The sequence below is a fragment of the Myzus persicae genome, unplaced genomic scaffold, assembly GCF_001856785.1.
Source record: "Myzus persicae strain clone G006 unplaced genomic scaffold, MPER_G0061.0, whole genome shotgun sequence".
NCBI lineage: Eukaryota > Metazoa > Arthropoda > Insecta > Hemiptera > Aphididae > Myzus > Myzus persicae.
Genome location: NW_019102267.1, coordinates 187,344 through 212,250, shown reverse-complemented (window position 1 = coordinate 212,250; position 24,907 = coordinate 187,344). Strand labels below are relative to the sequence as shown.

The 24,907-nt window shown below is 33.2% G+C and overlaps 1 protein-coding gene across 1 annotated transcript in view; it reads right to left on the bottom strand.

Moving 5' to 3' along the window:
- The window catches only part of LOC111031689 (discoidin domain-containing receptor 2-like), a 135,985-nt gene that overhangs the window by 7,717 nt on the left and 103,361 nt on the right, over positions 1 to 24,907 (bottom strand). The window contains 6 exon segments of the mRNA XM_022311740.1: positions 687 to 1,118; positions 1,696 to 1,809; positions 5,650 to 5,857; positions 9,379 to 9,512; positions 10,728 to 10,904; positions 11,034 to 11,181. Coding sequence (XP_022167432.1) covers positions 687 to 1,118; positions 1,696 to 1,809; positions 5,650 to 5,857; positions 9,379 to 9,512; positions 10,728 to 10,904; positions 11,034 to 11,181 — 1,213 coding nt within the window.

The following is a 24,907-nucleotide window of genomic DNA, read 5'->3' as shown; positions in this document are numbered from 1 at the left end:
AGCGACGAAAATGTCTTAACACAAAATATTTGAAGAACGTTTGGAATGATTATTTAGACAATATTTGTACCTACTGGCAACTATTAATATAATAACAGTGGAAATCTTGAGAAGCTTTGTCGACAAATATTTATTAAGATAACGCCCGACTCTAACGTTAAACAAACGCCGAGGTTTGTTAAGTTTGTCTCGTTTCTCGTACGCGTGTAACGAACCAAAAACAAGTTGACGAGAGTCTTAAAAGAGGATTGATTGGTAAGTGAAGTGGTTTAAGAACTAATAAAATATTTTTGAAAAAATGCAAGGAAATAATAGTTTATCACAGCATTTTTTCAATAAGTATTGTTTTAAATCGGCGTTTTTTCGGTAGTTACACCGACGACATTTATAGATTAAAGTTGATTTGAAAAATAGTGTATATAAAATATATTTTAAACTTTAAACTTTTCTGTGTCAAATGAATGTTGCTGATAATTTTGTTTTATTCGGATGTTTGAGTCCGGCATACCGAATAATATTTATTAGTGGTGCAACTGACTTTTCGAAAAACGAACATGCAGAAAGTAAATACTCGAACCGAATCAAACATCTAATAATATCTTTGATTCGGATTCGATGTAAAAAAAATCAATGTTTGATTTGGTTCCAATTCATTTGATTCAATCTTGTACTATTACTATACTCACTGCCCGAATCCATGTTGCGGCCGACCACCACAGTACTGTAACTGTAGAACGGCGTGTGCGCGTGGTAAGGCTCCTGGTACGGCTCGGCGTCCAGCTGGATCAGCCTGTCCATGTCGTGCAGATGAGCGTTGACAGTGCCTGCCGGGTGGCCGTGGCCAGTTCCACCGGTGCCGCCGTGGTGGCTGACCGAGCTGCCAGTGCCGGCTTCCTTGTAACTGCCGCCAGTGCCGCAGCTGCTTCCAGACGACATTCCTGGACATCCGTTGCCCGTGGCCAGTGCGCTCTTGCCCACCAACGGGCTGGCAAAGCACTTCCTCCGCCGGTGCCGGGACACGATCAGGAAAATAGCTACTGCCAGCAGTATGATGACAGCCATCAGCACACCGATGATGATCGCCATGTACGTCTGATCTTCATCTTTGGCGGTGGGGACTGGACAACGAGTGAGAAAGAAAAACCAAAGGTACGTAATTAGACATCGATTTATGTTACGCAAATTATATATTATTATTGTTTACGGAATGATGAATATCGTTCAGAAACAGAACATAACTATGATATTATTATATCGAAATCGGTGGCGTAGCGATTGAATTTTATCGATAGCGTACGTGTATTAAAAAAAACACAACTGATCAGTAAACATTTGTTTGCTTGAGATGAGTTGTCGAAAAACTAAAATCACGAACACGAGTATATCTAATTGTTATGATAGAAATGTCATCTTGAATACATGTGTACCGAATTGAGTTACAATAATAATAATGGTAACAAATCTGCAATAGCGGTCCCGACAATGGAACACTTATAAATAACTTTGAAAATGCAATCAAATATAGATATGACTATAGGTGCCATCGTGCCGATAGTAATTTTTTATCACAAATTCTTTAAAACCGCAAGATTAAAGCCTCTTTAAAATTTGTATGATATCCACTTAACGACTAATGTATTGTATGTACTGTATGTAATTATTTATTATTATAATAATAATTCGTGGTCTTCATACTTGGAAGTTCCGGTCTCAGAGGATCCTGATGATCTTTTATTGCTGTTCCGTCCTTTTGAATAGGTGGCTCTGGTGGCACAACACTTTCCTCTGAGAAGTTGCCCTGTGCGACATCTGAAAAATATAAACAGACGGAAATTAAAAATAAACACCACATTGTAACGAGTTATGATCAGTAAGAAAATATAATAATTCAAAGTTATTTTATACAATTCCGATTGTTTTAAATTTTGCTGATATTTAGAGTCCAGGGAAATGTTTTCAAAGGTTTTCCAAATTATTTTGACAGAATAACTAGTAAGCTTAACTATACCTAGCAATAATACTTCAAAGAGTATTAGTGCCGAGTACGACAAGCAGTCTACTATAGAGACTAAAACAGTTAGGCCGGGTTAGGGCATTTAAATGTATGAAAAGACTGTTTAATTAAAACTTTAGGTTCATGAAAATTATATAACGATTAACAATAAAAACAATATTTCATATTTTAATGTATAGTTATTTAAATCCATCTAATATCGTATAACTTTTGTGTTTCGTGTCATAATTTAGAATAATGACTAATTATATTTCACGTATTTTTCTAAAGCATGTATACTCAGTACTCACATCCAGTATTGTGCGTGGCAATTAATTTGCATGTGTACAAGAGTGTAAAGGGGGCACACGGTTTGGCACCATTGCATAACGAATGTCTTTCACAGTTAAAAAGCAACGAATTTAAAGCGGGTAGACCGAGATAATGGGAATGGGGATAGTAGGAGGGCCCAGAAGCAATTACGTAGGCCTATTGTTCTAGAGCACCTCAAAAACCGCGGCAATTAAGGGTCTCGCAATTTTCGTTGTCATTATTATCCCAGTGGACAGGCAACTTATATAAAGTTCTTAATTAAAAAATACTCGGTTCGACGATTTAAAAAACCAGCTTCGGCTCTTGCACTTTTTTATGCGAGCACCAAAAATTAATAAAATATAAGAATAAAACGCAAAAAATTCAGGAAAATTAAATAATGGAAATATAATAGTTATCCTGCTTCCGAGTGAATAAAAAACTACCGACGCGAATAAAACGTTATTATAATTATTATTATTGCACTTTTTATTATAGGTACAGATAAAAATTAAAATCCAATTTTAAATTTAATTTAAAGTACAATTATTCTATAAATGTGTGGAATTCGGGTAGAATAAAACAGAAATATGACTGATTAAATTGAAAAGAAAAGAATTTAGTCACACCTATGACTATCCCTGATAATAATAAAACAGATTTATACACGCTGTACATGTTTGGCCACTCTTAGATAATTAAAAACTTCTATTGTAAGATTTTAGTTTACAAGTAATACAACATACAACGCGAAACATTTAAGAAGGAAGATGATGTAAAGCACACATTGTACGAGCAGATCAAAGTATATCATGGTAACATCTTTATGCAAAACTTTGCTCATAAATCTACACCTTACTATAACCTACTACGTATAATATTATGAGCACGCGGGCAGAAATTCCTTTAAAATGCCTTTCATTGGATCCTTTGCAGGGGCAAAAATAAGGAAAGAGAAAATAAAACCGTTATTAGGGTCGATATTAAAAAGGTTGTTTCCGTGAGCCATTTAACCATTTCCCCCTACCCATTACACACATCTGTCTCCGCAGTGAGGGTGTCCAAATGAAGACGCCGACAACGTTTATGACCTTTGTTTTTGGTAATTGAAACGAGTACGAGTTTAAAGTCTTAAATCTCGGAGTTTGTGGTTGTTTGTAAGTGGTTTAAACGATTCGTAAAACTGGCTACGAATAGTGTATAATATAATTGGAAGATTATTTCTCCACCAACATAACAACGGCAGCAGCCAGACTTGTTTAGTGGGACGACACGAGTAAATATAATTTTACTGGAATAATTACAAGCTTGACGTAGGTATATTCAAGAGGATTAATCATATGCGGGAGTAAACGACTAAACGAGACGTTTGGATTTTGAATAAAACGAGCATGAAAAAAAAATAAATCCCACCCAAGTATTCAGCACGGAAAGGTTATAAATTTAAGGTAATCATAATAATAAAATATCGAGCAGAGCGTGGCAATGATGTTTTAGTCGATGAGAATGGAAAATCGATTCACATTTTGTTCTCATTCGCAAAAATGTATATACCTACTAATATATATTATAAATTAGACGATGTTTCGTGTGGCGTTTGCGTTTGTGTACAATTTTATTTTGCAACTACGTCGTATATATATATATATATATGTATCTTTGAGGGATTTGTATCCTACAGAGTAACTATATATTTCCGTTACCGAACCGTTTTTCCCATTTGCCGCCGACAGCGCTCGTATATATCCTCGCAGACATACGGCATGGGGCCCGGGCGATTTTCCCATTACCACTTTTGCCTACACCCCGAAAACGTTCAGGTAAGCTATAAATCTTCTTATGCAGTGTAATAAAAAAATATATATAAATATATATATATATATTAAAAAAACCAAACAAGACAAAAGTAGATGGAAAAAAATGAAAATAAATACGTAACCCTCTCGAGATTTATGTTACTTTTTCCATTTTCCAGACTACTTATTGTTCCCCATGGGACGAGGGGATGTCATATTTCCTGGTTATATATAAAACACCTATTTTTTTTTTTAATTTCCTAAGAACCGTCGTCATTTAGTCACCTGTCCGAGTGTTCAGCAAAAATATGTATATTTTTTACAATTTTTATTTAGTTAAGTTTAAAATATATAGTACTTCATATCTCAAGTCTTGCTCTTTAGAAATGTGTGCTTTTTTAAAATAGCTAATAACAATCAAAATGATAATAATATGCTCTTATTTTTCACAGTGAGGGATAGAAGGTTTTATATACCTATTATTATTACCTAATAAGAAATATACTTATTAAGTATCAAACGCGTCCGTCAAGATTTCATTTTGATTTTATATTGTATACCGTAGAGCGTATTCACGCTCGTAGTAACACTTTATATTGCCTTTATATAATATGCATATTCATCTCACTTAAAAAAAAAATATTTTATGTATATATGAGGGTCGTACAAGACGCGAGTCTATATTGCAAAATTTTTTTTTCGTGAAAAAAATACAGTGCTCTGTTTGCACGCGGAATGCGCAAGATAGCGGGAAGGGTGCGTTTTGGGTAGGGGAAGGACGTACTCGAGCAGGTATAAATAAGCATGTTTTCAGTCGGATGCTTTCGATTAACACACTCGAGTTATTTCTGGTACGCCGACCTGGCATATTCACCATATTATTTATTATTTGATTAAAAGCGGAGAGCAAGGAGAAATTCAGAATACAAAAATTCACCGGGATTAAAAAAGTCACAGACCACATCAATCCAGCTGTGCTTTAAAATGCGGCTGAGTAGTGATATATGAGCCTGAATTGTCGACCATATAATAATAATGGTTCACTTTAATAGGTGTTAAAAATACCAGGGTTCGTGAAACCATGCGTTTATATATAGACAAACGCATAGAATGCATACATAATAGTATTGTAGGGACTAGCAAGACGACCCCATTATATTTTTTCAAGCCGAAAAAATCAACCTAGTAACTTACTTCTCTATGAATTTTTATAAATAATTAAAAATCGTTGTGAACTTAATGATAAACAATATCATTCAAATAGTTTCTCGAACATGAAACATTCAACAATGATGATTCATATTATAATAAATGATTTTACATCATTTAACTTTGCCATTATTTTATTGCATACAAATGATATAATGGGCCTATTTGAATGGTGACGGTTTATGGATGTCACTATTTAAGTAATAAAAGAAGTAGTCGTACTATGTAATTAATCTCAGTAACTCCTTGTTAAGGGGATGTATCTGGTTAGTCTTATTAAAATTCATTATTTCAATACTGATTTGGTACTATGTATATTATTATGTTGTTTATATTTACCTGAATCGAAAGTTATCTCGCTGAGCATGATCCATTTGGCAGCAAAAGACAGCCTGAGCTTAATGAAACGGCCGACTCTCCTGTGCAACTTGATGCTGACATTCCTGGACGTCTCAAATATCCTGTCTTCCATGTAAGTGTAAGTCAATGGTTCCGACGAGTACACTTTTCCTCCCACGCTGAATAAAATACTCGCTTCGGAAAACACCTGAAATCCGAAGTTTCTATTAAGATCTCCGGTATACGACTCAATATAAACTGAAAAGTATAATAATATAGTCGTCAACGACGAGTTGCTTTCCCATAAAAAAAGTCAATAAATAAATAAACCTTCTATGGTTTTATTCCACGGACGTTTGTAAATTGTAAGTCAATTTCGAGTTTACAACACTTTCATTCCACGCCGGCGTGCGTGCGTCAGAACAGTGAACACCAACGTAGCCGTGCAGCTGTGAGTCTATGGGGAATACCGATTTTTCTTTCGTTTTCATATTATAAGACGAGACAATCACCAAACTAGAAATATATTTCGCGTCCCGTCGCCTACCACCAATCAATAACCTGTGACTATATAGAAATGTGACAATATATGAGGTACACACCACCACGCTAACGGCTATTACGGCGTATTGTCCGTGTATTATGTATATATATCGTGACCTCGAGCATACGGTGATTTATTGCGTGTTTTGGCCCCGTACATGCTAATAGTCTATGGCAGTAGGTTTTATTCTCGTATCAAAATATCTTGTAGGACGGTCTCAGTTAATGTACCACATGAATCTTCATTACTGGCGGACGTAGTGTCAACACATCGTTGGAAGATTTAGTATAGCGTCCACGTGCCGTCGGTTAAAATACTGTTAAAATAATACGTAAATCATTGTTGTACTCGAAATTCCTTTTGTCGGGGACAACAATATACAATATCCTCGGGAGTATAAATATTTAACGTTTTGTCTTACAAATCGGTCACCCTTTCCTCTCCCTCGCCATCAGGGCAACAACGATATTAAGTATTAATAACGTCCGTTATTCGTTCCCGTGTACGTTTCATAAATACGCAACGGTTTTTTTTTTTTTTGGTGGAATACATATAATACTTACATAAATTATATACGAAACCCACTAGTTTACCAATAAATTATATTTAAATTTATAACATCACACTCGCGTATTGCCTACATATTACATTACATCGGTAAGTGAATATTATATTGTGCCGATCAAAATCGAATAGTCTATGACTACAAGAACGCAGAAACTATATGAGAATATAATGGGATTATGAAGTTTTTGGTCCCGAAGGAATTTCATTGTGTTGTATGTTATATCGCAGAACATTATTACACGCTGCAGACTTCGATTGGGCCTTGTAATATTCTGCTGTTAATATAACACCGTGGCATGTTGATGCTGCAGAGGCGTTGTTTTATCAAAATTTGAAATACATGTACGCATGATAAGGTTTGACGATTAGGTATGTGTGTAATGTGCTAAAACTCATTTCGGTATACGTGCGCGAAATTAAAGAAGTTAGCGAACCTTGCATCACTAATCGAAAGTGATAGGGTAAGATATAACGCTATAATAGGGTGTGTCTAATTTTAAGGAGCACTTTAAGATTACAAACGCTGTTGATTAAATTACATGTAATGCGAAAAAAGCCAATAATACTCCGAGAAAGTTTTAAGAAATTAGTTTTCAAGAAAAAAAAATTCTGACATTAGGACAGTGGTGTATACAGGCATCTAGAAAGCGCGAAGTTTGCCTTGGCCAATAGCCCATAAAAGTTTTCAGATTTGTAACGGGGAATGAATAACGCAATTAGAGACACAAAAAACTTTTGCGACTTGTTTAAGTCGTTTTTAAGCAGCGAATGGGAAATGTTAAAACTAGTTTATGAGAAATGTATACAACTCTTGGTATATTGTAGTTGGCAACGACCCTACGGTATCCATGTGAAATATATAGTTATTAATACGGACGTACATAGATTAATAATATACGTTTCTACGACTTAAATTTATAATTAATAAATTAATTGATTCGGATGTGATGTTGTTGCGTATTGAGGATTAGTTGGATTTGCCGTTTTTGCAATACGTTAACGATGTCGTTGATTCAGACTACGTGTGCCTGAACTGTAACAGTGATTAGGTGAACTGTTTTTCATTTAAGGATTACATTATGGTTAATGCGATCGTAGTATTTCCTATTTTGTCATTGCACGCGCATGATTTGAACTCTCCAAAACGGGCAAACCGATTATACCCGTTAATCGATTGCAGCACCGCAGCTGAGAAACGACCGGATCGTTGGAAAAATAATATATTATTATAGTTGTTATACATTTTAATATAGGTACGGCTTAATGAGTTTGAAAAAAAAATAATACATTTTTAAAGGTCAATGTGCGAATGGTCACGTGTGTGTTCTGTGTTCCTATACGGCAAAACAATGGTCTCGGCATAACACGTGCAGGACGTGGTGCAAGAGCAGCTTATATAGATTGTTATCTGTTAATTATCGTAAAATCCCCTTGTAAAACAACTCAATACAACAAAAACGCGTCCACGACCGGCCCATCCCCCGCGCACCACCATATTGTGTATAATACATACAGATTATGTATAACGTATATGCGTTTACCAGGGGTGACCAAAGATGAAAGTACTTCAGTGTCTCTAAAAATAAAAATTTTGTGGTCGTTATCATAGATCAGATTACACTTGATGTTAAATTCACGAATGCTTGTATAAATTGTTTTACACTGCTGTTTATTGTGAAAATAGTTGGTATCGAATTGCTGTATTCAGGACGTTGGGTAAATCGTATCATCAAATCACGATTATTCTAATATGTACAGTGCGTCAGTGCATTGTGGAATATTAATAAATGGTTAACATTAAAAAAAAAAAAATTGATGAAATATAAAAATAAACATAAGGACGTTTTTTTTTATAATTTTTGCTTCAGTAGGTTATACTTGTATACATTTTTATTTGTTCTCACTATGAGGACCGCACGTTAGACACCCCTTGGTCGATAAACATATTAGGTAGGTACATGCATTTATATTTATATGTTTTATACAGACAACCATTAACAATTATACGTCGGTGTGTACAAACCTCCCCTAAAGTCCCTTTTATCGATGGACGGCAGAAGGTACGTCCTTAATTGCTCTCGTCTATCGTCCCCCGATGTTTCAACACACACCGTACACGTCGAATTTTCGAAATACACAACGTTAATCTGTTTATAGCAGCGTACTTGTATCGTTATATTAGACGTGAGAGAGGAGACTCAGTAGTCGTCGTCGACGTCATCCCTGAGACCTACTACCGGATTTTCTAATATAATTTCACCATGTCATTATTATCATTATTAATAATTTCGAGACACAATTTGCATTCGTTTGCAGATTTCACTCTCTCCTCACCTCCTTAGCATAGTATATATATCAACTGTCTCCGGGGAGACTGTGAGTTTATAATCGGATTTTTGAATTCGTTTCCACTTTGGGGTTAGACAACGTCGAATAATAATTGTGTTACCGCTGTGGCGTACAAGGGCGCTTTTTAATGGGTTCGATTAGACGTCAGAAAATACGACATTCTTTAGGAGGAATAAATTATTGTTAAATATAATATGCCGTATAGGTGTACTCGAATAAAAATAAATAGTAAAACTGTTCCTAAATTATTGTGGACGAGGAGTGTTTACCTGTACTTCTTTTTGAAACTGGTTGTTACATTATATATGAACCCCGGTGAACTCTCGGACCTTGTCGAATTCAAATTTGATCTCGATTGCTTGACCATTTCTAGTATCATTCCTCCAACCAACCCATCCTTGACCTGAAACAGATATTTCTATTAGAAATGTGCATAAAATGTAGGAATATTAACAATTTGATTAAAAATCAATTTAATTAAACTATAATAATAAGACCGCAATCGTGTTGTTTATAATGTTGTTTGTAAAATATTGTTATTCTCTTATTTGGTACTATATTTTATGTAGGTATTATGAAATTATGACGTAAATATAGAAACTATATTATTATAGACCATATAGTAATTGTAACTGTTATGGATGATAATTTTTTTTAGGTATAATATTTTGATGCATAGTTCAAAATAATTGAATAATTCCATTATTTTCCGAATGAAAATAATATGAAATATTACATAAAATAAGGTCGACGGAGAATGGACGGTAAACATATAACATTATCGCGATTAGCCAAATCGTTTGAGTATATGAATCGGAAAAATCAACGTTTTACCCTCTCATATAATTTGAAAATAAAGTGATCGTTTACCACGGTCCATTAGGTTATATGGTGGACACGGGCATTGTTGAAAAAAAATTGGAATAAAAAACTATTTCTACCACGCAGATCTAGAGTAAGTGGTCGTCTCTCTTTTCCTACAAAAAAGCTTTTATTGAATTATTCATGAAAACTAGAAATACGCAACAAACATAACGATTGTGGTTTATGGAAGGAATGTTTACACCGACTTCGAAAAAACTTGTCCCATGAATATATTGTAGGTTTGAAAACTTGGTGTATTATATGGGCGAATAAGTAGTTTATTATACATTAGTTTGAACTGTGATGTAACGTCGAACGCCAAATTCAATGATAAACTACGAAACATTTATGTATAAAAAGGTACATTAAATTTTGTTTTTGAACTAGGAGATGTAATATTATTGATAAATCGTTTTATTATTGGTTCAAATAGAAATATCTTTAAGCAGTTTTAAATGTTCAGTGTACACAATAATATTTATACCATTTTAACGATATTATAATATAGTATGCCAATACAATTATTGATTCATAGTTCATCGAATGTGAAATACTGGGTTAAAATGAAATAATAAGAATTACGGCAACAGAAATAATTTATAATATCACCATATGCATAATATGTGTACTTTTTTGATGTATACACTAATTTTTTTTCTTATATTATTTATCCACCTACCTACTTATTTTCCTGTTTTGGTAATTTTTAGTAAATAATATTCATAATATAAAAAAAACTACGGGTAGGTCTTACCTCTTTCGGTGTCATAGTATCCCATTCTAAAGTTATCGAGTCCAACTTTTCCATCTGTCAGTTGGCCAAGACCTCTTTGCAATTCGTCGTCCCAATATCCGTCGTACGTGGAATCGTAAAACTCCCATTCCGCACTGCGTTTATCGCCTTGCGGCATCGAGTAACTAAGAATGCCATCTGAAAACAACACGTGCCACATTATACGGATTATTATCGATTTGAATGATAATGATATAATATGAAAATTAAAAATGTCCTTCATACGAACAATTTATTCGAGAACAACAATATATCAACGCTACTAACCTGTCCACGGACATCCGTAGAGCTCGACTCGCATGCACACCTGTCGGGTGTGGTAGCTGTGCGGCAAGAATCTAATTTTCGACGCCCAAATCGGAGGATTCAGTTCTTGTTTGTGTTCTAAGTACGTGTTGATGTTACCGATCAGTATCTGTAAATAATACAAATTACGTTAAATCACAACCGTATATTATTTTATAATGATTTCCAGTAGGTGGGTGTAAATTCAAATCGAACAACCCGGTGAGCGAGAAAAAAAAAGCGTTCACCATATTATTTAGCCTATAATATCGAATAACATTCTTGTTTAACGTTTGTTTATAGGTATTACAAATATAGTCGATACCAACTAACCACTATATACATTATACACACGACTGCTTACGATCAATCGAGTATAGTGAACATTGCGTCTTTTAAATCGCAGCGAAATCGTTTTGATATGAAATCGAAAAATAAAGCTCAAATACGTCGAGAGAGAGAATATAATACACGTGTAAATCGAAATTATTAATGTTTTACACGGGGAGGTTTTCCGTACAAAATTACAAAACAATAATATATAATATCGGCTTCTGGTCTCATTTCAACAGAGGCATTGTAAACACGTAGATATGAAACAGTGAATTTTACCTCTGCAGAGAAGTCGTAGATGACCGCACAGGAAATTATTACGCGCCATAATCAATAATTGCGTTGGGAACCCATATTTTTCTCAAACGTGATTATATTTTTGTTTACCCTACGAGTAACGTTGGACCGCATTTTTGTTTGCACATCGACCAATGTCAATTATTATCGAGTATAGGTATGTAAAAATATTGACCAACAACGCGGCTTTAACTCGTTTATATTATGATTGATTCAACCGTTGATTATATAGGTACGTTTAAGAATTCATAATATAAATTATACTCTTTCTAAACTCTAACAAGGCCCTAATAAGTATTGTAAAGCCAAAAACATATTATTCCGCATATGGTTTTTAACAGACATACATTTCGGGCGAAAATAATAATTGGTGAGAATGATTTCATCGCAACGAAATTACACGGCCGAGAACTTGAGATAATAACTGAGTGTAAATTTAACGTATATGCGCCAGTATTAAAACTAACGATAGTATTTTTGAAATAAATACTAAATAATTGTAATTTATCATCGTCAAGATATATAATACACCAGAACCGTTCAATATCTTCACAAAAGCTGAATTCGACAATCCGTTATATTATGTAATATTTATGCATGCAAACTATTTCATTACTGTAATTATATTGTTTATTTTTTTAACTGCACATAAAAATAAATCACCTGCAGACTTCGACCGCTGGTTGGCGATAAACGATTCTACCTATCATATTATATATTATAATGCAGAATTATTATTATAAATCACGATCGTAGTATAAAATGTATTTAGCTCAAGCACTCGCATGTAAATCATACAAGTTATAATAAAATAAAAAACGCGTTTCACACTTTCGGGATTGTTTGTAGTTGTCCTCGTACATTTATACATGTATAATATACGTTGTGTACGCTAGCTGTAAAGACGTCCCGAAGTGTGTCTAAAAAGAAGTCGAAACGAGTTTTTTCTTCTTTTGAACTCGGTATAATATGTACAGTGTACACACAGACCTCTAGGCGACAGGACAATACGCACTCACAATAGACACATTTCACTCGAGTAGGTATCGCGCGCGTGTAGTACTGAACCTAATACACACTGCATAAGTATACATATTTTCAGCGAATGACAGTATTATATATATTATAATATTATAAGTGTACACTGCATTGAGGCGTATCGCATGATCGAAATTTGACCTGTATAATATAGTATCTATAACTTATATACACTTGATAATGAGTATTTTTTTTCGAGAGAGAATTGAGACCCGGCTCTCCTTGTTTACGAAATTAGTAATAATGTCTATATTATTTTCTTTAGTTAACCGATTATAATATCATACGACTGTATGCGCACTAACTTTAACGATTCTTTTCATCAACCTTGCAGCCACCGCCTCGACGAGATTAATAGTACTTAAAATTATAAGACGTATGCACACACTATAATTTACTACACAGGCACACAGTGTATAATAATATGTATTGTTACGCGCGCGTAGAATCTGCGACGACAACGACAACGGCGGCGGCGGCGGCGGCGGATTGTTTATTAAACGAGAGTACATCTGTTACACAGTTTTGTATTTCGCTACAGTGATTTATTACATAAAATATCATAATGTACAACCGTTCGCTGGCAGCAAAAGCTCGACACCGCAGCAGTAGATGTATGCCGACTACAGCAGCCACACGCCTTTCTCCCCGTGCTCGCTCTGACGTCCTCGTCTTCTCACACCCCGCACCATCCCCTACCGAACCCTCGTAATAATAATAATAATGATTACTGGGCTTTATGAATCATTCTCGTGGCGTGGCCAGATCTCTCTTCAATATGCGAGCGGAACGGGAAATACAGCGAGCGGCAATAAAACACGATAAAATTAGCCCGGAGTGAGTTTCCTCGTCACCAGATGTTGCTCGCATGATTTAGAAGCCAGAGGCCCGTTTAATATATATATATATAACCGTATATGTGGTGGCGGCTGCAGCAGTATTCCGTCTTTCGCAGGCGCTTGAGGTCCGCGACGTCTTCTCGGCCGCGGGGAGTATCAAAGCTTTAGAATAATATAATGTGTATATGTGGGTAATATAATATGGTGGTCAAAAGAAAATTTTTGACGAAAAGCGATGGTTTTTTTTACAATAATAATGTCCTACTTGCACTTTTTTTTTAATATTCATACAATCATTTAGTACCCGTGCGTTTTTTTTTTATAAATGTTAGTAAAATCTGGTCTGATTTAACATAATATTATGTCTGGAAACCTATAAAACCTATTCAAATTGACGGTATAACTTAGTCTGAGAGGGACGACGAAAAAACCCTCTTTGTGGCCCAGAGAAGATGGCCGAAAATTGATCTTGGCTGCAGTCGACAACGCGTGATCACTAGGTATAATAAGAGTTAAAATGTTGCAAAGCAGTGTCCAGAAGAGCGTGTGTGGGGCAGCATGTACTTGTGGACGCGGTGACGAGGAGGGCGGCTGTAGGTCGTGACGTTCTCACGATGTTCATCTCTCTCTCTACAGTCTCCGAGCGTTTTAATTGGGACGAAAAGCCGAAAACAAATAATGAATATATTGTGCTGAACTCGACTATCGTAGGGGTCAGGTAATTTAATAATAACAAGCACGTATCTCGAAGACTTATCGACCGATGGCAGGAGGGGCATGGAACTTTTAACGGGTTAATTGGTTATAACGTGATATGCGCCGCATACTGCAGAGTTGTATATGCATTATTGCGATAAGAATAAGATACATTTTCGGAATACGAATCTTCGTGTTGCATAGACAAAAAACGCAGGGTGGTAAATTACAGGGTAAAAGATCACCACAGATACGATTCTATTTAATGTAGATAACCAATAAGTCCCTAAAAATATTTTGACTACATCTCCGTTTATAGAAGCCCACATTCCTATGTACCTATATTTATTATATGGTTATGAAATTATGCAAGCACAGATTTCACACACGAAAATACTATGTATTATAGTTATGGTTAAACACAGTCGTACACCGATTCGTCCATCCCTGTATATATATAAAATCATATATTATTAACTTGATAATATAATTTTTTCCTTAGAGAAGGATATGCCTTGAGCTATCGATGAACGAATGAAGCGTATTGTAAAATGAGGTTTTTGGTTTTCAATATCACAATTGTATTTAAATTTTTATTCGTAAGAATTATTATTGCTCGACAGTTGATACAATCTCATTTGTAAAAAAACAACTTTTTTTTTAAAAATTTAGCACAACGAAATATGGAGCCCATGGTTTTCTAGCTTTTTTTTTAAAAACTTATTTATTCTTGTTCACTTGACAACACAACGCTATCAAATAATTCGATCGAAATATTATTATATGCGTTTCACCACTAATGGAAAAGAAAGAAATCGAATTTCGACATATTTTGAATTTTAATTTTTTGGTGAGAACAAGATACTTCAAACATGATATAAATTTACAAGATTTAAAAAATAATAATAATAATTATGGCGATAACGTAGATATTATTATAGTCTGATTACAGGTTGAATATGCACGTTTAGTGTTGTGAATTTTTGTTATACCACTATAAAACATCGCGTACCGATATATTATTTAATATGAAAATAATAGTTAATAGCCCGATGGTGGCTCGTGTATCATGATAAAATATTGTGTATATTATTTTATTTGCACAAAGAATGAAAATAAGATGAACGTCCATAACATACAACATCGATTTAGGAACATGGATTTTTACACTCTCAAAGCGTTAGTTTTGAAAAGTCCCGAGGCTCTGAATTAACTAAGGTCAAAGACGAATCGATGTTTATTCTACTACAGTTGTAACAATATGTTTATGCCGATGGCTGCCTGTAAAAAATATACAAATTATGATGATGACGTTACTTATACTATACACAGTACACGACGTATACGCTAGCAGTTATACATCATAATAGTATATATAGTCATATAATATACTTATAGTCGAATAGGTGTTTGCGGTTTAAATTCCGTATAGCTGTGAGGTAAAACTCATTAAAATCAAAAATCAAACATCAGATAATAATTGGAATATCGGTATTTGAAAGCTCTGAGCACACAGTAGGTACCTACTATACGTTTATAATATATACAATTAAACGTATATAATATTATTATGGTATTTTGGCGGTCGTTGTGAAACGCGTAGGTATAATATTTTATATACCACAAAATAATAATAATATTGTGTGTACCTATATACGAAACGAATGACGTACTACTACGCTATACATATTATATTTTTAAGGCGATGATAAAAATCGTCGGCGACGCCAAACCATACAACGTCTGTCAGCGAGCGACTTAAACCCATCGCACCTCAGAGTATTATATAGGTATATTCGTGCTATAACGATGGTACCTATATATATATCGTAATGATTATTTATATCGTGAGTATATAATAATATTTCGTTTTGCTTATCTGCCGCCGATCACGCGCCAAATAATAACACTACTATACTAATCGGTGGAGGGTAAACGAGTGGGCTCGAATAAATTGGCCGCGACTGTAGAGAAACGTACGAACGGATTCTGTACGTGTGTGTGTGTGTGTGTGTGTGTGTGTGTGTGTGTGTGTGTGTGTGTGTGTGTGTGTGTGTGTGTGTGTAATATAGCAGTACTTGTTATAATAATATATTATATACATAAGTATGCATGTTCACGTATGAGATTGGGATAAAATATTTAATTGTACACGGCACTACAGGAGATACGATCGATAATATAATAATAATTACCATCGGATGGGTAACACCTATACATAACAACAAAAACGTTTCGTCAATGCGCGCCCGGGATCGGCGAGATGAATATCGACAAATTTAATAATAATATAACGAGGTGTTATATGGGACCGATTTCGTTGTTTCCTTCAGTAAAATGACTAAAATGTAATATATTATATACGATAATGATAAAATGTGCACCTAAGCACTACGCGGTACATCATGCGTAAAAGAAAAAAACATATGGAATATTTTTCTCACAGAATTTCGGGTATACTTGTATGTTTTCAAGCTCGTCATAAACGGGTCACTTAGACGCACATTCACAGGTAAGGTTGTGTTTAGTTAAAAACTTATATGTAACTAGTGAAACGATGCACTCCGTCATGATATGTTATTGTATTTCATATAAAATATGTCAATACCTAAATACCTCCTAATCTATATATTATATAAATCATATAGATCTATTTCAACGAAACACTGCAATCGAATGGAAGGAAATTTGTCATAAGGACAGCGTATTCTGCAATCAATATGGCACTCGCATGTGATAATTCCTGTAGTGTCCATATCAATACTCGAGTCAATTTTTGTGAGTTTTAAATAACTTTAGTATAATGATATAATATATTTTCCTTAACATATTTTTGATTATTTGGAGAATAAATTGTTTAAGGTATCCAATATAAGCATAATGTTTTTATACTATCATATTTTAATAATCTGTATAATATGATGCATACACATCGAATATTGATCCAATATTATATAATTTATGAGCATTTAAGCTACGATGAGAAAAGACGGATTCCTTCTTTACGCTTCACTAACATTGTAACTTATTATTTATATGAATATCATTTAAGTACTAAATTGACCCATAAAATTATTATGTCCTTGCAGATTAAATAATTACTTGGCTTACAGCTTCAGAATACTGTATACATCATTTAATACATGAGATAAGCACGATATATATTTCTTTATCAACATAATCAAGTCTCCGCGAACGATACATTGCTGGTAGGTGTGTGTATATATATTATAAATAGAATTTAGATAGTAAAATTATGATGTATCGTATATCTACCTACGCTTGTTTTTTTTATTCTACACCGATCACTATAGCGCTAGATCTGAGTTTGCATATTTAGACGCACTCGCGTGTATAATATTGTATAACCACCAGAACAACTTATTATTATTATTTTTAATTAAAATAATCATTGTTAATTACCTCTTTAGTCGCTGTTGTACATTTTGTACACGCTGCGAAAGAATAAGGGCGTTGTAATACCGTTTTGATTTCTTTATTGCGACACCACGAGTCGTTGTTAACTTAAAAAAAATCCGATATTGTAATAACAAAATGTGATTTTGAGATATTTTTTAGTACAAAATAAGGATTTTGAATATTATCTTTTCGTGTACGCGTAGCAAAATAAAAACTGAGCGACTTCCTGAGCACACGCATACATAGAGCCACACACGAGGATTAACATAATTGTTTCTAGAGGGTGAAAAAAAAATCATTATAAAATGTTTGTATTATATTTTTTCACGTTGCATGAATTCTACACTCGGAAAGGTCTCGTAATTTATTCCTATTTTCATATTTTTAACAGTAGCTTGTATACGATACACGAAGAATGGCGAATGACACACACGTAGGTACCTACGGCGCACTATAATTGTTAGCTTATCAACCTAGCAAAAATCGGTGCCAGTATAATAATAAACTTTACTATGTTTTTTCTCTTATTTACTTACCGACCTCGTTATAAATAATGGTTTGTACCTACTTGAAAAGTTGAACTTAAAAAATATTAAATATAAAAAAAAGAAACATGAAAGTTTCAAGTGGAAAACCGTGCATCCACGCAAATACAAACACGAAGGGAAATATTAATAACTTACAACTCGGGGAAAAGGAAAGTTTACTTGAAGTTTAATTAATCACATTGCTGAATGTGAACAAAATAAAAAGGTACGCCTCTTTGAGTATTTAATTATTTTACGTATTTTTTTCGTCTAAACATTAATTACGATTTCATTGAAAACCCGAGCGATATTATTTTTGTACAAAATGTTAAATCATTGCGATATATTATTGAAAAATATCGCAAGGGGAAAAATCCATTAATGTTTCTGTTTGTTATTATACAAGCGACGGTGTTTGTCATTATATCAACGAAAAAGAAAATAATATCGCAAGAAAGAAATATATTAAATGAATAATGGAAAAAGAAAAAAATCGTGGAGCGTTATTAAAAAAATAAATCAAAATAAACTTATTTTTTGTTTTTATTTCGTTAAATGCTTACTAAAAATACATTATTAAAATAAAATATAACTATTTTAATTAAACAATTAGAAAAAACGAAACACGCCATGCTGAGTAATAAATAACAAAATTATTCGTTTAAGTTTACATATATATTAGGTAGATAAAAGAAAAAATTTACATGGCAAACATGAATTCAGTCTGACGGACGAAAAATTCGGTATCAAAAATTTGCTTTGAACCGAACTCGAAACATATGTAATGTAATTACGAGAAACATTGAAAAAAAACTTGTTGCGTTTAATGAAAAAACAATAGAACAAGAGTTTACAAATTCCATTATGATAATTAGACATTGTTTTAATCGTTATACGGACAAAACACTAACGACAACAAAACAATCGCAATAATATTAATCTGTGTAATTCCATATTTGTTTTTTTCTTTGCAGCATTGTTCATATGCCTAACCGTGTTCCACGGGCTTAGCGTACCGCCATTTAACAGCCCATTTTATTCGATTCACCGGTAATGTACAAGTCGCGTGTTATTAAACTGCTCCCCCCTTCCCCCGCTGTCCGGATAAAATAGAGAGGAAAACCGAGAACAAAAAACAGCAAATTATTTTCGGACAGATCACGTGCAGCGTCCTACACGTCCGTGTACACAAACAACTTCATATAGGTCTCCCTATACTATCGACTCCTTCCTTCTTCTCGCCCTATGATATACCGTCTTACGACTCGTAGATTTGTGAACTCATGTGGCAACTGGCAAATAAAGACTTGCCTACACGCTGTTTACGAATAAACAAATATTGTAAAATATTGTACTAAGCGCTACGGGTCCCGAGAGTGTGCATATAACGCATGCGGCATTGGCGGCCCCCCCGTGTCATTAATCTCTGCGAAAGGTTGTTAGCCGTTGTGTCGTGTCGAAGGGAAGTACGAAAAAAAAAATATATAAATTATATAAAAGCGATCCACTCGATCAGAAAAGAATAATGGGGGGGGGGGGCTTAGATTATATACACATATATTATAATGATACCAGCCAGTCTATACGCATTGACGAGAGCCCGTGCGGCGACCACACACACAAGAGTAATGATTTCGTTGATCTTTTTAACCCGACGACGATACACTAGTGTTCAGTGGCGTATTTTCAAATTTTTCTGGGGGGGGTCCTCAGTTTTTACATAATTAATATAAAAAATGATATCTTATAATAGTTACGTCCTTATGAAGTTTTTGGAGGAAGTTGAATAAAATATATAATAGTATAGTCTTATGTAATATTATATATTTATATATTGTATTAAGCACTACATATGAAAAGTATTGTTATAAAATAAATTCCAGTCGTCTAGATTTTTTTGTCAACTCCTCTATCACTTCATCAACAGTGATTTCAAGATCCCTGTGAATATTTAACATAGCCAATCCGTTAAGTCTTTTCTAACAAAACAAAACAAAACAACCATAAATATTAGTTTTAAAATTAAAATGTCTTAATAATATTTTATTACCTCAGATATTGTATTTCGTAGATATGTTTTAATTCGTTTTAGTGATGAAAAAGTCCGTTCGTTTGAAGCCGTAGATATAGGAAGTGTAGACAAAATTTGAAATAACTTATTAACTCCTGAATATATGTCTGCATTACACAACTTCAGTGCATCAATTGAATTTTTTGGTTTTATTTCCAATTTTTTAAGTTTTCTTTGCCACAGTTGGAACTCTTCTATTATTGAATTATTACCATTTAAATCTTCTTCATAAAATACAGCTTATCTTTACCACTAAATATAACAGTATTAGGGAATTCAAAAGTAGGTTCGGGCTTCCAAATTTTTTTAAGAACTTCTTCTTTCTCTACATCTGTTAACGAGCGGTTAAAATAAAATCCAATATCGAAATTGTTAAAATTATGTTCATTTTCTGTTTCAGTATTGTCAGATTTTTTTGACATTTTGATACGTTTGACATTATTATCTATATTTGGTGAAATTGGTCGTTTATTTGGAGAAGTTACGGAAACTGAAGATTTGTGATGGTCAAATTGTAGAACATTTGTATCATTTGATTTTTTAAAAAATTGGCTTAACGAAGTTTGCTGAGACATAATAAAAGCAATATATTGTGTACTTACTTAATATTGATCAAAATACAATAAACACTTGTTCACTGGTTCACACGTTACTCGTATAGTTGTTGAAGGCAAAATGAGACTAATAGAAAATGTGTAATATCTTATAAAAGCCACTAATTTATATTTTATTATACCTATCCATATATGGCTATTGGCTACACAAATATTGCTAATTGCTATACACACAAATCCATCCATAATCGTTTTTCTGTGTGATAAAGTTTATATTTCAAAGATACGGGTACTTGATACCTATTAATTTTATCGGTTTATCGCACTTCGTATAAGGTCGTTACATAGAAAAACTGTCGTCAGAATAACATTACTATAAATTTATAATACGTCTTATTACTTAAAACCATGCTATTATATTTTGTTCACGGGAAAAAACTATATCCGCGCGACCGAGCGTGCTTACATAAATCGGGTTCTGCAAATATGTAAGAATTTTAGTTTTTTTTTTTTATGAGAGGTTCTGGGGGGGGTCCAGTACCCCTGGACCCCCCCCCGTAAATACGCCACTGCTAGTGTTGTACTACTATTATCCTACTACTACTACTACTACTACTACTACTACTACTACTACTACTACTACTACTATACATTGTGTAATGGTTATGCGTGTGTGTGTGTGTGTGTGTGTGTGTGTGTGTGTGTGTGTGTGTAGTCGACGAGGTATATTATATTATACCTATTGATCGACGGGTGTATTCACACACGCACAAAAGTTGCAATTGTGAATACCTACTCAATCATTTACACACTCCGCCCCCGCTCGTCCGCACGTCATAAGGCGAAACCTCGAATTTTGTTTTTAGAACCGTTCCCTATCAGTCTTAATTTTACATTTTGAGTACCTACCTATCCGATCTGGATATACGAATTAAAACGTCTAACGACCACATCCATATATAATATACCACGTATGTATATACATATGACTCGTGATGTGCAGATCATCGAGAAGAGCTGCACTGATAAAAGAACGATGTAATATAATATTAGAGAGAAAATAAGAACTAAACAAATGTTTGTCGTGACGAAATATTACAATAACATCGGAGATTAGATTTCGGTACTTTGTTTATATTGTTGTTGCAGGTATTTTTGATGCAATTATAATAAATACTTAAATTTGTATTGTATGCTTACACTATATCGGTCTTTAGAATATTTAAAGATCATAGGAATTAAAAACTAATAATTTGAAATTATTCCTGAATTGTTAGAATGTAAGTTTTTTAATTTGTTTTTTTTTTTTTGCAAATATAATAACAATTAACAAGTTGAAATTTTACGTCACACAGTTTTCCTCTACTATTGTTTTGATTCGTATATGTATATTGTATTATTTATAGGAAAACATACATACACAAAAACTTTTTCCCGAAACTTTTTTGCTATTTTCATTTTCACCATAGGTAAACTGGATCCCTGAAATGTAAGCGCACAAAACAGGGCAGACAAATGTTCACTATAACTATTTCTTATCCTCCCAAATTATACGGTCATTACTCATTTGAATAAAACCGTAATCGACATAGGTACTTAAAATGTAAAATTACAACTTTGTTTTTTAAACATTTTACACCATGTAATTAATAATAGTTTAGACATTTTAATTGCAATTAAAAATTAAAATATAAAATGGAAGTCCAAACACAAATTAATTACAAAATACGGAAACATTAATTATACTCGTATACCATATTTAATTATGTATACATGTACCTACCGAAACTATGTATGCATAGGAATAGAAACAATTCAACGTTTAACGTTTCAAAATACTTTGAGTAGGAATAACTGTCTGAAAGTCACTAAGGTATTTGTGACGAGAGTGAAATAGACTAAATTTAAGCGCATTCCCATATTTTGACGCCACTAAGAAGTTTCGAATTCGTCATTTGAAAAAAAATTCAATAGTCCTAATATAATATTATGTATTTCTGACTTCAACTTGTAGCTTTTATACAATGTACAATATACTATATTATATTAAAAACTTGAATACATAATTATGCTAAAAAAATATTTCCAAAAAAAAAATTATATTTGATAGGTAATCTATTTTACAATTATTCATTTTCAATACTACTTATTAGTATAGTTTAGGTACAATTTTTGTTTAAAATACAAAAATACAAAATTATACGAATTTACACTGACTGTTAGAATATCATAAACGATTGTAAGTTTCCAAACACGTACCTAATAATAATATGGACATAATACGAGCGTATATAGAGTGGTCTTGTAATTCGTTCTCGACGTACTGGTTATAAGTTATACACTAAAATAGATTGGAGTGATCGTATGGGTCATCTCGCGGGGTGTATTATAATTTATAATAAATACAGAGTGCTGTCGTAATGCGTACGAATAATATATCATATTCTATGGTGTATACCTCCTATATATACATATATATATATGCATATACAGTGGTACATGAATATTATACAAAAATATAATATTAAAATTGGCTAATGTTAAATATTCGGAACGTAAAAATGTTACTGTTGTAGTGCGTGGGGTATGTTTAATATTCGAAAATACTCGGTTAACAAGGTCCGTTAATTAATCGCGATGGATATAATCAAATTAGACCCGCCAAAATGAATTTCCCTCGAGAAATCACTTGACGGTGAAATACGCATATGTCAATACCCATATATATATATGTATATAATTCAGTTTATATATTATGATATAGTATATACGTTATATAATGTATTTAGGTACATAACGTAATACACACACTTACCCGTCGCATTAACGATCTACGACGAATAAATAAATATCATATCAGGGGATTTTTTTAAATTATTCATAATGTTATATTATAGTCTGTAGGGTTTATTCAATATTGTTTGAGGACATTCTTTATCATTGTTTGTTTAGTATATCTATTGTAAGACTTATGTATATATATTTAAAATGTATAGGGATATTAACTCGGTAATGCTGCAATAGCTCGGAAATATTATAGAAGAGAAAAAACCTTACCGTTACATAAACTTTGTATACTTGTGACTATATAGCAGGGAAGGATATATAGTTTATAACGTCTTTTGTTGCATGTATAAAAAAAACCCCACGGTTGAGTTGTTTCAGGGGAGATTTTTATATTGTTTTCGTGCTATATTTCAAAAGATAATGGCCTCTAAAATCAACAGCTCCGTTAAGTTTCATTGTGAATCAGCGTTTAATGTCAGACATTATTTTAATTACATTGATAAATAATATTTAAGTCTGGAAAAACGTACTAAGGCTCAAACACTGTAAAAGGGTAATATTATTATAGAATCTTCTCATTTACAACACTTCGACCACTAATTGTAATTAATTTTTTAAACAGTAATTTGGCTTGTTTTACGCAATATACCCCTACTTACGAACAACAAAAAAACATTTGAACTTCAATGGGTGTCAATCAATACTACAATATTCTATTATCAGGTGTTATATTTATAAATTCTTAAGTTGTCTATTAGGTTAATACAACTGTCAATAGTATATTCATAATATATTTTGTCAACCAATGAACTGACTTAGTCTCGCCAAACTAGCTAATGCAATGGTTATTAAGACTGTATATAAAATGCTGATGATCCATGATAAATATAAACCATAACGAAATTTTCATCGATTAAATAATTATTAAGTATGCATATAAAATTGATATAAAATTTAAGAAAATAAGGCATCAAATCTCATTAGTCGTTCAATTATGAAAGATTGAAAGAGTGAATCATTAAAAATGGTGTTTTTTAAACCCGAATTATCTTAATTTATTCTGAAAAAAAAATCATAATAATAGGTACGATAGAGTACTTTTAATTTGTATTAAAATAAATGTAAAGTAGGAATAATTAAACACACTTCATGGCACAACGTAATATACGATTTTAATTACAAAGTGTATTATAAATGTAACAAACTAACACTTTACAATTTATTATGTATAGTTTAATAACTACTTCACATACCATACCAAGTGTGTAGGTACTGGCAATGATAATACATTGAA